This window comes from Nothoprocta perdicaria, unplaced genomic scaffold (genome assembly GCF_003342845.1).
Source record: "Nothoprocta perdicaria isolate Ctin4 unplaced genomic scaffold, notPer1 scaffold_169, whole genome shotgun sequence".
Lineage (NCBI taxonomy): Eukaryota > Metazoa > Chordata > Aves > Tinamiformes > Tinamidae > Nothoprocta > Nothoprocta perdicaria.
In genome coordinates, this window is record NW_020454860.1 from 1,113,173 (window position 1) to 1,128,157 (window position 14,985).

The following is a 14,985-nucleotide window of genomic DNA, read 5'->3' on the forward strand; positions in this document are numbered from 1 at the left end:
CAATTACTACTTTCTAGCATGAGTTTTCAGAATATTACCTTGTTAGTCATCGTGAAGTATATTTGGCACTTAACATCTTAACCAACTCTGTTTCAAAAGAAAACTCTACACTGGCAAATCATTATGACTGATAGATATTCTCTCACTTTCAAACTCATAGTCTTTACATTAAGTTTATCAAAAAAAGGATATTTTCTTTTTGGAATTTTTTTTATTACAGTGAAAATAAGATGCCATCATATTCATGTGTATTCCCCACCACCACACACACATACACACAAAGAAAAAGTTCACTGTATATACACTGAAATATATCGTACTCATCACGACCAAGACTCTCCTAGGCTTGTGCACAGCAAACTCTAGTATACATTTCAGAAATGCAAGATCCCAGCTGACACAAACTGTTTTGATTTATATCAAACAAAGGGCTGATACAGTTCTAAATTCTCCACCAAACATTAACAGCATTCAAGTGTGTGAATTTCCTAGTGTAATTAAGCTTTTTTCATTCTGTAAATGGAGCAAGATGTCAATGGGAAGAAAATGCATGTAAGGGGATAGCCTTCCTCCCCGCAAACCACATCAAAAATGCACCATATCTTAGCAGAAGCAACACAGCCAGCCAAGCTGCACTGAAACAAGTCTTGAACAATTTTTAGAGCGTAGTTATGGTGATCACAAGGCCTTGGTGCACCAACACTCTTGCTGCAAGAAGAGGAAGCCCATGCGGTGCTCTGAGGACCTGGGCCACTGTCAGAGTCCTTGTGTCACCACACAACATCTTGTTGTCTCGCAACATCTGGTCACGATGATACTAAGCAGATATTAATTATGACTACTTTCCACAGCCTTGTGATATTTGGGCTTGTTTACAATGGTTCATATAAGCATTTGCTTGACAGATGCCTCTGATCCCCATTCCCTGCCCCTCTAGGCAAGTGGATGCTACGCAAGGTCCTCCAGAACCTGTTTAGATCGGCAGCCTATGGACAGTAGGTAGCTCTTACTATCACTTAAATTTAAAAAGTATCAGGTGGCCGTTGACACATGCAGGCCAAGAACCGCTGACTATTATATTTGCAAAGATTTAAAAAAAAAAAAAAAGTCTTAGTTGCTAGTAGAGGCAATGTGAGATTGTTAGCACTCTAAATTTAGCAGCAGTGTTAATGCCTTAAACAGAGAGATTTGGTGACCAGCCAAAGCTCGAACAAACCTTAACATGCAGTCCCCACTCTCTTCATGACTTCGAAACAAAACGCAGATTTTGAACCTCAGGAGGACTCTGTATCAATTTGGGTTTTTTTAAATGCTTCAGGCTCCTGTGTGAAGAATTCTACACTGGCATGTAAGTCGTATTTTTTCCTTCCTCATTAAAAGCTGCTGCCATCTACCAAGTATTCATGCACTTAAATACCATTGCCTGATTTTGAAAAAGAGGTATGGCCCAGTTCAGTAAAGAAAATTCAGATATTCATTGGCGGAATTGAACATGAAATAAGCGACATGTACATTTTTRAAAAGACAGGTGCAAATGCTGCTCTAGTATTTCATCAATAAACTATACACCTTTTACTTCAATAGTTAATTCCATTATGAAAAACAGAGAAGTGCACAAGAAACGTTTAACCTATATTAACTTATAAAAACCCAACACATTGTCAATATACAAAAAATGTTAGTCACCTAAATTTTCCAGAAGAAGCCCCTTTTGTGTCCCAGGTTATCTGTCTGCCAGGAAGAGCTGGAGAGCCAACAACCGCCTTGGYTGTAAAAACCCCACATTGCAGAAGTTCTGCCCCACCTTGCTAAGGTGGGGAATGAGGCCGCCCAAAGTCAGAGGTGCTGCTTGGTGTTGGGGAGAGCATTTCGGCGAGCTAAGCCTTCTGCTTTGCTAATGTCAAGCGACATAAAGTAAATCAGGCAGCTGTGCAAGGRATTTTTTCCACTGAGGTTATGTTTATGATAGGAATGCTTTAAAATAATACAAATACTATTCTAGCAGAATAGCTATAAGCCTACAAAGTATTCATGGGMAGAACAAATACTTCTTTCAATTAGAACTACAGATATTTATTTCAACTAGAACTTTATACTTGTGAAACCATTACAGTAGCCTCCAGTGAGAGGAAGAATGCCAGGCAGAGGTTTTAAATGTGTGTTTTATTTCCAGTGTGTTCATATATCTTCTCCTTTCCTGAGGAGATTTYTTGCCTTGGTATACAAACTCTGACTGTCCATTTCAGATTTAAAGAAAAATGAACTTYCATAACCTCTGCCACTCTGATCAGCTCTTAGGAATGTCTCTTTACGCAGAAAAGTCAGAGGCAATCAAAATAAACAGACATTCATACATTTTAGCCATTCATTGAGAAAACATCTGTATCCATCCATGCAATGTTAAGACTTTGCAGTTACATCTGAGCCCATTGCTATGGCAACAAGGTAGTCTTTATCTCCCACATGTTTTCTACTGATTTCTTTTTTTTTTTTTTTTTTTTCTCTTTTAAAGCAGCTTCCTGAAATGAAAAACAGAAAAGCAATGATTAAGTTAGTCTCTTTCACAGTTTGGATTCAAGGCTTATATTAGGCAGCCCTTACTGCTTTCCAGCTGTGGAAAACCTAGAATCTGATACTTTTCAAGATAAAGAAAAACAACTGACACTGAAAAATGCAAGCTGTAGTTATTTTCAATTAAAAGAAAAATATATATATATTTGCTGATSTTAGACCATGAGATTTGCTACTGCAGCAATTTTTAGTCTGCTTCCAAAGAATTRTACACTGCAGTATCTTTCAAACCAACAGAGCTATCTTCTAACTTTCCGCTTGCTGCACTAAGAACAGCTCATAGGAATGTGTAATGCAAACACTTAATTCTTCTATAGCCCCTTCATGGTTAACTTTCATCAAAGCTCACAGCTCAGCTTGGTAAGTTATTCAGGAATGTAAGGTTTTAATTACAAGGCTGTGCCCACAACCCCAGACAACTGTGCTAGTGACTTACTTTTAGCATGCTGAGAACTCGAAATAGACCAAAATGCTTTTAAAAAYTGTATTTTAAATTCAACAAGCACCACTAACTATCCCAAAGGAGATAAAAGGGTTCTATTTATGCCTTAAGGACATAAATTGATTTCAGTTCTTTTGATTTCTGATACCGAGCAACTTGAGGATTCCTTTTCACTTCTTTTGTGGGCATCTAATTTGATGCCAGTTATTTTAACTACTTTAAAAGGTATGAATGTCTTCCGAAATGTGGAAATCTTTACCTCTACATGTCCTAGTTGTTCAAGACCCTTCACACAGTACAGTAATGTAGCAAAAGCCACATGAGAAGACCCAAAGAGAATGATCCAAACAAGATATTTTACTCACATTTGATGCTGCCTAACAAACTCTGCAAACTGACGATCTTTAGCATATAATTCTATAATTCGAATTCTGTCTTGAATTTCCTAAAATACAGGAAATAGGAGGYATATGAGATAACAGAAATTAGAATATTACTGTTAATTGAAAAAAAAAATAAAAGGAGTTTTGTGCTTTGCTATTTCAAGGAGAAGACCTTGAAATGGGTCAATTCGATATTCAAGATATGTATTTACCCTTTTTTTAAAATGAAGCCCTGGAGTCTAGTACTACTTCACTGTAAAATCATAACCAGCATTTGGAGAGTATAACATTTCAACAGGATTTAGCAGAACCATTCATCTCTAATAGATACTTTGTCCACAACTCCAGTTATAGGCTGGATTCACACCTCTAGGAATTGTTCAAAGCTTTAGCATTACTTCCTAAATATAAGCCCCTTCTCTTCAGCCATGGGTACTGTGTTTGCAACAGGGAAGGAGAACAGTGTGATTAACTTGCAGGCTATAAAAAGATCTGAACTTTCAAAAATCTAACAATAAAAGGGGGCAGGTAAAAGAAACCTTTCTCTCTCCTCTGAAATATTTGCAGACAGAGTTGCAGCTTGCCTCGCRTGCAGGCTGAAGGGAAGATGATCAAGCCTACCTCTAGGATAGTAATTTCAGAACAAGTCAATTGTTATTTGATATTTTGCATGTCATTACAAGACCAAAATYGTTTACCTCCTTAGTAAGCTCACTGTTTTCATAGATGTGCCTTATCTCTTCACTGCTGTACTCAGCAGAGGTCTCTGCACTGGTGGAACTGTAGGACGTCAGCTGGGGGTATCTCCGATAGTAGTGGCTGTAGCCAGTGGTATCGCTTTCATACATGGGGTTGTACTTAACTGCATTCTCAATGGATGAGAGGCTGTCACCCTGCCTGGGGGAGCAATAAACACACAATGAGTTTCCCTGCAGCCTGTGGCTGCAGCACGTGGATTAAGGAAGCCTGGCACTTAGAGGTGTGTAACTCCTATTGCTTGGCAGCTGGGGATAGAATTGTACCCCTAGCAGACATGCTTTAAAATATTAGAGGTGGCTTTTTACCCCAGCGAGTCCTCGGTGTCACTCTTCGTGTACTGGTCTCGAAGGGTCCTGGCCAGAAAGAAGATCACAGCAGAGGCCACCAGCAGGAATCCTGCCACGGAGGCGATTGCAATGCCCACGACAAGCGGCTCCGACACGTACTCTTCACAGTGCTCCCCTCGGTACCACCAGTTCTCTCCCACACGACACCTGCAACAAAAGCACACTAGGAAATAAAACACCAGCAAAAATTGCCACTTTGGTTAATGTGAGCTTGCTTAACTTCCTGTTATGACCTGCCCTTAGTTAAGTTACCTCAATAAATACCTCTGCATTTTCAAGGACCAACTTTTTCTTTCTCTTCTTCATTATGAGCAGCCTCTTTAACATTATTGAGTTGAGTGATTGTTGGTAGAAGGGTACATGAATAATAATTTATGATGGTGAACACTTGTGGCTTTTGCTGTTTAGCTATAGTAACAAATCTTGTGATAGAAGCTGTGTAGATTGAGTTAAAAGGTGCAATGCCTTGATTCATCCTTCCACAAGATATATCAAACAAAACTGTATTCTGCCTATAAAGATACTGTGATATAAATGCAAATGAAGACGTGTTAGAAGAACAGAATATTTTTAGAGTTTAGCAAGCTCCATAAAGGACAGTTAAATAAATGTATAGAATACATTATTAGAAGTAAAAGGGATGTCCAAAATTGTATCATTACAACTTTTCCCAAAAATAGCTTTTTTTTTTTTTAATCTGTTTTTGATATTGAGCATGGGAGTTCATAATGTTGATGCTAACTATAAACACAATTAATCTGGAACTTATTTATGTGCTTTGGGCTTTTTACTATAAAAAACTGAGGAACTGTAATGACCACAAGTATGAACCTTATTAATAAGAAACAATAGTAAATTACGTCTCTTAAGAAACTATCTCAGATACTTTTGCTAAAGCACTAACTAATTTTTAAAATTTTTCATAAAGCTTTTTCATAAATACTGCCTGGAGCATGTTCACCTGTTTCTCATAAACACTATTAGACAATTATGGTGAAATCTTACAGATGTAATAGTATTGATTTTACATAGCTTTAAAATCAGCTTAAGACTGGCCTGAAAAAACAAAATTGTAGGCAAACCTTTCAACAAAAAATCATCTGATGTAACATAAATAACTTTTAGTAGCGCCATACTTTTTTTGCAATAATTCTTCCTAACTTTGTTGATATGTATACTTTGTTTTTAAATATTGAGAAGGAAATAAAAGAAAAAAAAAGAAAGAATTAAAGAGTACTACCATAATGAACATATATTTAGCTATATATTTTGATAYTATCTGCAAAACATAGACATTCATTTCAAATGCATTTGTAGCTTTAAAAAGCTAAAAATTGAAACAGCTGCCTCTTGATCTTTATGCACCATACCTGATTTTTATTGGGACCAATAATTTTACTAGTTTTTCTTTAAAAATATCACTTTTTTAATATTTCATCCCTTATTATGCCTTTAAAAACAGATTTTTTGTGTGTGATAGAGTAGACTCATAGATGTTTTATCACATTACATAGCATTATAGTACTTGAGAAAATTTCTGGAGATAAATTCTTTCCTCAAAGAYCCTTGAAGTGATTTCAGCATCCAAGTATGTTCCACTGCTACCACTTCTACTAGTTATCTTTCTTTCCTAACCTTTCCTTCCTATTTCCACTTTATTAAAGAAACTTGCTACTACCTAATTTGTGAGCTTTACACAAGAAAATTAACACCGGGACCTCCAGTCAGCAGCATTAGGTGGGTGTTAGTCATTGACATCTCTCCTCTTACACATTATTTTGCAGAACTTGCTAGGGGATACAGCAAAGGAGACTATAAGTAGTTCTAATACTTCAGTACTTTAATACTTGATATAGAGGAAGACCTACCTACATATAGCCCCTTGCCCAGGGCTTATGTCACATTTGCCGTCGTTCAGACAGAAGTTGGGCTGCAGATCACAAACGCTGTTGCAGGGCAGCCCGTCAATGCTGAGGTAGCCAGGATAGCAGACACACTCTGCTTCCCCGCTCCAGCGGTTTACTAAGCACTCGGAGAACTCATTACAGGCCTGGAATTTGCAAGGATCTGCCTGGTCGCCTAAGAACAGACAAGACAGAAAATACCAGTAACCTTAATGGGAGCAAAGCACTTCCACTCTCTAGCCTTGGGGAGCAGCATCTCTAATAATCTCTTAGTTACAATATTCAGCAAAATCCAGCATGTGCCATTCGTTCTGCACAGGGATCTGAAGCGCTCATCTCTGCGTCTGTAAAATGAGTGTAAGTGGTACAGCCAAGACCACCCAGCAAGACACACACACACACACACACACACAAAAGTATAGAACATTTTCTCTCTGGAACATGCGAGCCTCTTTTGTCAGAGTCAGCAGTTATTTTTTTTTAACATGTATAAGTTCATGAAGGGAGAATGCAGGGAGCAAGGSGACAGGCTGTTTTCACTGGTGGCCAGYGATAGGACAAGGGGTAATGGCCAYAAGCTGGAGCACAGGAGGTTCCATCTCCAAGTGAGGAGSAACTTCTTTACTRTTAGGGTGACAGAGCAGTGGACCAGGCTGCCCAGGGGGTTGTGGAGTCTCCTTCTCTGGAGGTCTTCAAAACCCRCCTGGATGCCRCCCTGTGCCACATGYTGTAGGTGTGCCTGCTTGAGCAGGAAGGTTGGACTAGATGATCTCTAGAGGTCCCTTCCAACCTTGAATATTCTGTGATTCTGTGATTCCTCTAACACTATAACAGGAAATGTTTTTGAGTTACCTATACGGTAAACTGCTGGCTGACTTACGAGGGAAAGAAACCCAGAACTTTCACCYGATGTCAGAGGAATGAGTTAAAAGAGCATATAGCTTTTTACTGCTTTCAAGTTCTGAACTCACAAACAATTTAACAGCTGTCACCTGTGCAGTTAACCTGGTTACCTTGCAGCTGTGCCGACTGCCTCCTGGAGGAAGGATTGCATGGAAAAAGTTCAAACTTGCATCAATATTAAGCATGTTTTGTATGTATTTAGATGCAAAAGCAAAATGGGCACCACTCTATTTGCTGACCAAACTTCCTTCTCACTCCAAAGTGAAAGTAGAGTGGCATTACAGAGAGCTACATGAGTTAGTTGTGGTCTGGGTTTCTATAGGGGGGTCCCATATAACTTAGTCTGGATTCATTCATTTACTCCCTAGGGATTTTTTTTGTTTGCTAACTCTCTGAAGGACTGTCTTTCTAAGAGGCTTTCTCCAGCCTCTGAAAAGCGGTGGGCACTCTCTGAGATGCTGAGATTATAAATTCTTCAAGCAGAAGTTGCTCCCACAACCCTTGCTTAGACAACTGCACTTCTATAGCTCCRTACCCGATTCCACATCCAGGGAGTACTTATCGATGGCCAGGTTCATGGTATGATACGCTGTGTTGCAGAAGTCTTCCAGGATCATGTACACGGCATTGGTGACRTTCCGAGGCACAGGTTTGGCAAACTTCATCCGGCTGTTCACTACAATGCTGCCATTTCTGAAGTTCAGGATTTCCAGATTCTGGAAGCCTGTGAGATTTGACTGAAGGTAGGGGACCAACTGCAACACAGGGAACAACAACAGATAGGCTGAATCTTTGAATTGTCTACTCCAGCCTGTTTTTGCATCAAAAGTTGAAGGAGTCCATATAATTTTATTCAAATCCCACAGCAAGAGTATCAAAACTCTATGCAGCTGAGGCCCATAGTGGCAGCTTGCCACGAGCACAGCACACAGTTCTTAGAGTAGATCAATTTACAGTCATTTTCCCGATCTATGATTCAAAAATGTAGTTTACAGGATATATATGGTGATCTAAGCACCAGGCGTACTCCTCATCTCACAGAGCATTACCTTGAACCATGACCCCCTTCCCTCCCTCTCCTTTGCTGCCTCCCTCTTCCAAAGTAAAACACTCCTTGCAACCAGGAAATGGGGATTTCTGGGTTAAAATTTGGGAATTGGTGTAATATTACTTTTATGTGACCTTACTAGCCAGTGGCTATTTAGGACATCAGCTAGTTTATGGATAGTTTAATTCYCTAAACCACACCTTAGTTACGATAGGCTGAATGTATACAGAAAGGTGGCTCCCCACCATTCCAGTTCACTCACTTCTCTACCCACAGAATAACCTAAGAGCACTCAGGAAGCAAATGGAGGGAATGTCCCAGTGACTTCAGCTATGCTACATCTTCTGACACCCATTGAACATCTGGCTCATATGGCTGAAAAGTTAAGATAAAAATTTCCTCAGATTTTGAGAGGCAACTAACTGAATTAAAACTATTTCCTGACAGTATTTTATCATGGAAGAACAATAACAATAATAACTACTACTACTACTACTGCTGTAGCACCAATATGAGTTAGCCTTGTAGAACAGAGTAGACAACCTATTTATTAGCTATTACTGTCCACCTAGTAACACTTAGGTAACACCTCCTATGTTGATCACAGAATTAATTCTTACCAGTTCCAAAAATCGTTGCTCTAGTGCTTTATATTCAGGAGAATTTTTATTAAACAAGTCCTCTGAAAACATCATGTTGGTAACCCGAAGACTGAAGAACACCACTAGAGCTCGCGATGGGACAGGAGTACTATTGTGGTCTTCATGAGTGGGCCAAGCCACGCTGGCCATTTCTGTGGACTGTACACTTGTCGTTAGCTCCACGTGACTCTCAGTCATGCCCCTTCCCTCCTTATTCAGCTTAGGAGAGGAGTAGATAGTGCTCGCAYGATCCAGCTCTACTGAAATATCCAAAACTGTTGTCATTTCATCTTCCAGAGTTGATGAGGTAGCCATAGAAGATGATACTGTAGATCCCATAGGAGGGAAACGGGATGAAAGCTCATAAGTATCTGTTGTTACTCTCTCTGTTGCAAATGAATTCATAACAGTGCTGATACTATCAGAAACATGCACGTCATGGTCTGTATTACCATGTCCAGTGAAGTCCTCCAAAACAGCGGTCTGATCTATTACAGAAGGAACAACAGTTGAAGCCTGAAGCAGAGTTGGCATTGCTGTTTGCACTTCGTAATCTAGTGTTTTCTCCGGCGCTCCGTCAGTAGGCCAGATGTCATCTGGTTTCATCGATAATCCAGTAGCCTCCTGATCTGTCAAGATTTGCTCCTCTTTTGTAGAAGTATCAGCATATACTGTGAAAGCATCTACAGTCACAATAGCTCCTGAAGAGCTTGTGTCCAAGTGGCCTATTGTAACAGCTCCAGCTACATCCAACTGCCCTGCTGTGGCTAATTCTTCCAAAACTGCTCTGTCCTCATTTTGGTGTTCAACTGCTTCAGAAACAATGTTCTGACCCACATTGAACTCTTCAGGTTGTTCCACACTGACAGTCTCTGTAGATACAAGATTTTCTTCTACAGACATATCTGTATCCTGAGGTGAGACAGGGGCCTCTCCAGCTGGCACGCCTAGAGAGGAATAATCCACTGAAGGCTCCAAAACAAAAGATGGTTTAATAAAAGAAGAATCATGTATTCCGATGTGTGTAGATGATTCCATTGAGGATGGCACTTCTGTCTGTAACAGAGGTACAGGTTGAGTTGAAGTCTCTGGAAAAACAAATACTTCAGACTCATCCAGGAAGTCTTCCTTTACATTGGTATCAGTCATACCACCTTCATTCTCATCTGCAGAAGGATCATCATCTAATTTCTTTCTAGAGTTAAGAATATAATCTAAGATCAGACCTTCAGGAATATCCTCAGTGCTGACTAACAGGGACTCATTGTCATCATCAAGCCACCTATCAGGTCCAGGGTAGAAAACTGGTTCCAGTGTTGCTGTTCCCCATGGCCAAGTATTTGATTCCATTTCTTTTCCTGAACCATCAAAAGCTGAACCAGACCCATCATCATTTATAATTCTATCTCCATCTCCAAGGTATACATCAGTTTCACCTTCCACAGTGTCAGCTTCTAAGGGAAAAGAAACTTCTGTCGCAGACTCGTATGACACAGCGTCTSCATTATCACTCTCTGCARCGCTACCCTTAGGTGTTTCTTCCTTCTCGGCAGATGCTATTCCTTTTGTATCAGTCTGTGTGACCGACGAAGAGGCCATTGTTGGTGCAGATAGCAGAGGAACTACATCATCATCTGTGGATGAAGGTTTCTTTGGCACAACATGAGAAGGGACACTTGAAGGCAGAAGAAAGTCTTCAGATAGTCCGGTATCTTCAAATCCTAAAAATCAGTTTTCAATTAGTTTTTAGGGAGAAAATAAACCAACAAACAAGAAAGCAAACAAAGAAACGAAAAAAATCATGCATACACACACACACAGATCTATATTCAACATATTTCCCATGACATATACTGCCCATTTTATACTATATTCAGAACCTCTCGTGATCTCTCCGAATTTGATTCTGATATTTAGTGGTCTAAGACTGCAGAATACACAGTACAGCAATAGATGTGTGGCACATCGTTAGGCTAATTAGTCTACTTTAGAGATCAGTTATCTCTGCATGGCCTCACTCAGACATGCCCTATATTAAAATATTTCTGTGCAATTGAACAAGTGTTTCATATGTACAATTCCCTCAGGGGATAAACAGACATTATTAGCTGTTACAAGCATTTTATCATCATCATCATCTTGAGTGCACGGYGCACAGGAAACATAAAAACAGACCTAAAAATAATTTGTCAGTTTTTTAGACCTAAATCATAATTTTGGTGAATTATACCTTTCATGCATTATGCCTTTGGTGAGTAGTAGAAAACACTAGCATCCAGAATTAAGCTTTAGCCAATGGCATTAACTTACCATCTAAAGGATCCGGGACTGAGAGCCATTCCAGAGAATCTGCAGAATCGTGCCCTAATACCGACGGGGTGACCAAAAGAGGAGTCTGGTTCCCTTCCTCTAAACCCAGCCCATCAGGTAAGTAAGTRATGTCAGCCTCTGAGGAGAGCGGAGCTTCGGGTGGCAGACTGGCCTCGGAGTCCAGATTTTCAGGTTTTGGCCGGATTTCGTTGTCGTTGGACTGCTCGCTACCTAGACTGGGATCTGGTTTGGTGAAGTCGAAGGGCAAGGTGTTGCTGGCAGTTGATTCATCTGCCGAAGGCCATTCAGCCACAAAGGTGTTATCCTGAAACATAAAAGCACAACTTCTGTGACAGGAGAAGTACTGGACAGCCGCAGTGGGGTGAATGAACGCGTAAGAGTGTTAAACTTCGGGTAGAATAGCAGCAAAATTGGATACTATCATCTTTGTGAGCATATAACACGTAGTAGCAAGACACGTCAAACTGGGAGGATTAGTAGTCTTTGCTACTAATACACAGTGTAAATGTAATATATATGTCCTGGCAACCTGCACTTCAAGCTCGCCTATGTCTGCTAAAAACTATGAGCAATACTGATGAAAAATGAAGAATGTGCATAATGAATCTGAATTGCTTGAACTGGGAAAAAATAATTTGTTTTTAAATTCCTCTCCAACTTGCACTTCAGTTACTTTCTATTATATACGCTAATCATTGTTTTATCTACAATTAGAATACAATTGGAATACTTAGTACACTGCATATGTCTTAATATTAATCTTTTCACAGTATCTCTGAAATATACATCTTGGTAAAAATAAAATTTAAAAAAATCAATGAAGAGATTAAGTTATTTGACTTAGATTTCAAAAGCAAGCTAACTAGTTAAAACTCAGGAGATGCAGTGCTTTGCACAGACACGTGCCCAAATGCCTGTGCTGTGCAATAACCTGGTAAGGACAAAAAAAAAATGAAATGTGAAAAGCTGTCAAATAACTTAAGAACCACTTCACTAAAAACTAACCAACTGTTGATGGTGACCAGTAAATTTAAGTGAGCAGAAGTTCCAAAAATATTTACTAGATCTCAAAACTAAATACAGATATAAACACTCCTATGGCTCACTATTCCTATCTAAACTAGCTGTTTGGCTCTACTAGCATGAATAATCAGAACAAGTTTAAACATTTTCCAATTTGAAATTCTATTTTTGCCTGAAATATGTGGGTGAAACACATTTTCCACTACACTCAAGCTGCATTTGAACAATGTTGAAACAAACCTATCAATATATTTTTAAATCAATTATCTGTCCACCTATATTGATCATGTGTTTATAGACAGTCATTATTCCACCACAGCCTTCTTTCATTATAGCTTTTATATGGTAATGATTGGTTGAAAAATATATATATAATATAAACACATGTGCTTCAGCAATTATCTTTTTTGGCAAAACTGACCACTATAAGTAAACCTGTGAAAAAAGTTATTGCGTAAGATTAGAAAGAAACTTCACATATAAATTCCATAAAAAATGAATAAGGACTAACAGCAATAGCCTCTCAGTACAGTATTTTGTGTGAGCATTTAGTTGCCAGGAATTGCACTTCATCATTTATTTTAACGTGGATAGATGTTCCTATGACAACTAATATTATTCAAAGATTCTTGTTACATTGCAATATATTGTATTAACAAGTTTGATATCATATTGGCAAGTATGGTTTATGCTAATGTCTTTTGAAAGGTTTACAAATATGACAGATGACTGCAAAGAAAATCCTACAAACTCCCTAATTTTCCATTTGCTGCTGCCATAAAGACATTGCATTCAATAATCCAATACGTTCTACTGGCTCTAGAGATTTCTGCTGTCCTCAGAAAAAAAAAGTACGGATTTCAAATGCTAGAACTGATTTTTTTTTAATTAAAAAAAACTGTGAAATTCAAAGACAAGAAGTAATGTTTAGTTGATACCATCCCCTAGGGATTACACTGTGAAGTCACTGCCATATTATGCCTTGACCCTATAAAATAATACAAACCCAACCTCTGGAATTATAAGAGAGTTCCTAAACMGTATCTACTTGAACCATAAAGAAGAGATAATGTGTCTGTGCTAATAATCAATGATTAAGAAGTTCAGTTGTCTATTCTTTGTCTCTAAATAGTTTATAATTTTCTTAAATGTATTTAAAAACATTTCTCCAACTATCTGTGCATCATAGGTTGTACATAGCTGCTTTTTGGATATACTCAATATCTTTACTTTTTACAAAATCRGATATTTTCATTGAAGACGTAAATGACATAATATTATTCACATTTTATGATTTGAAATAAGGAAATTCCAGTCATATTTCTACAAACTAATCCCTGAAACTCATTTAAGATCAACTATCATGGCAAAACTCCCTCATCTATAAAATCTTTTTGCCTGCATATCTGCTAAAGTATCCACAAAAAGAATGCAAAGGTGATGGAATCCTTCGTCTTATTAAAATAATTGTATGCAAAATTAGAATCTAGTTATATAGCTCTAGTAATAGAAAGACCTAGCTGAAGCCTAGCTCAAATTCATGCTTATCCATATCATGTTTTACCCATTTATGGCAAAGTCATATGAATTTACATTTTAGACACCACTGGTTAAGACATCTGTGGATACAGCCATGAACATCAAGGGACTGTYAGAACAAGAGTCTTTAATTCTGTGGAGTTGTTGAGAATTTTGCTTGAATGGATAAGGTTTTTAGTAACCGGTCTGATATTTGGTATCTGTGTTCCCAACATATGTCCATCAAACATAGCTGGGCGTGGGCTTTGTATATGGACTGATCCATTTCTTCTTGGAAGGCACACACTCGTGTTACACAACAGTGCTGTGCAGAAATCTGCTGGATAACCCCTTAAGCCCAGATGGTGCTCTGCCTTGYACAGACTCTGGCTGCCAGCAGAACTAATAAACTCCATCTCAGCGTCACTGGCTCAGCAGCACCTGCCTTGGCATCGCTGCTTACAGCTCCACTGCACTGCACAGGCATGTTCAGCGGTACCAAGTCTCCTACCCAAAGGGAACTTCAGCTTTGGAGTGATCCGGGACAAAGAGAAATCAGATGAGGAGATAATTTATAAAATAAAACCAAACCAAACCAAACCACACACACACAAAAGAATAAAAAAAAAAGAAAGAAAAGAAAGAAACACAGACCAAAGAAACAAAAAACGGCTCATATATTTTCGTGTTTCCTCTGCTGACACTAAGGGGATGAATATCATTTTAAAAGGGAACTAAGAATTTTCAGTAAAAACAATACGGTAAGAAAGGGAGCGTATGAAGCCCACCCTTTTCTCTCATCTCTTCTAACAGTCAAATTAACTGCCTACATCTATTTCTTTGTTTCCAAACAGAAGTGTGATATTGTGGGGAGAATCATCTCTCTTTAGAGTCATTTATGACATAAACATTAGGAGAAAAACAATACTGTCATGTGAGATAAAATGATCATGGAAAACTGTTGTGCAACAGATAGACAAATTATCAATAGATCTAACCAGAAACCTTTTACTCCGTTCTATAACGTGCCTTCATGACTACTCATTCTGCATGRTAGAGATCCTCTGGGTAATTCCATCTTGCTGAATGCAGCTGATCACATGTGTTCAATGGAC

At 38.7% G+C, this 14,985-nt stretch overlaps 1 protein-coding gene across 1 annotated transcript in view; it reads right to left on the reverse strand.

Annotated features, from left to right (window-relative positions):
- Positions 1–1,857: 1,857 nt before the first annotated feature.
- The window catches only part of IMPG2 (interphotoreceptor matrix proteoglycan 2), a 44,639-nt gene continuing 31,511 nt past the window's right edge, over positions 1,858–14,985 (reverse strand). Inside the window, exons 11-18 of the mRNA XM_026035884.1 lie at positions 11,309–11,633; positions 8,978–10,719; positions 7,845–8,064; positions 6,371–6,581; positions 4,461–4,649; positions 4,095–4,293; positions 3,379–3,458; positions 1,858–2,519 (exon numbers count right to left, since the gene is read on the reverse strand). Of these exons, the coding sequence (XP_025891669.1) occupies positions 2,507–2,519; positions 3,379–3,458; positions 4,095–4,293; positions 4,461–4,649; positions 6,371–6,581; positions 7,845–8,064; positions 8,978–10,719; positions 11,309–11,633 (2,979 nt within the window). The 3' untranslated portion in view covers positions 1,858–2,506. The remainder of the gene's footprint in view (positions 2,520–3,378; positions 3,459–4,094; positions 4,294–4,460; positions 4,650–6,370; positions 6,582–7,844; positions 8,065–8,977; positions 10,720–11,308; positions 11,634–14,985) is intronic.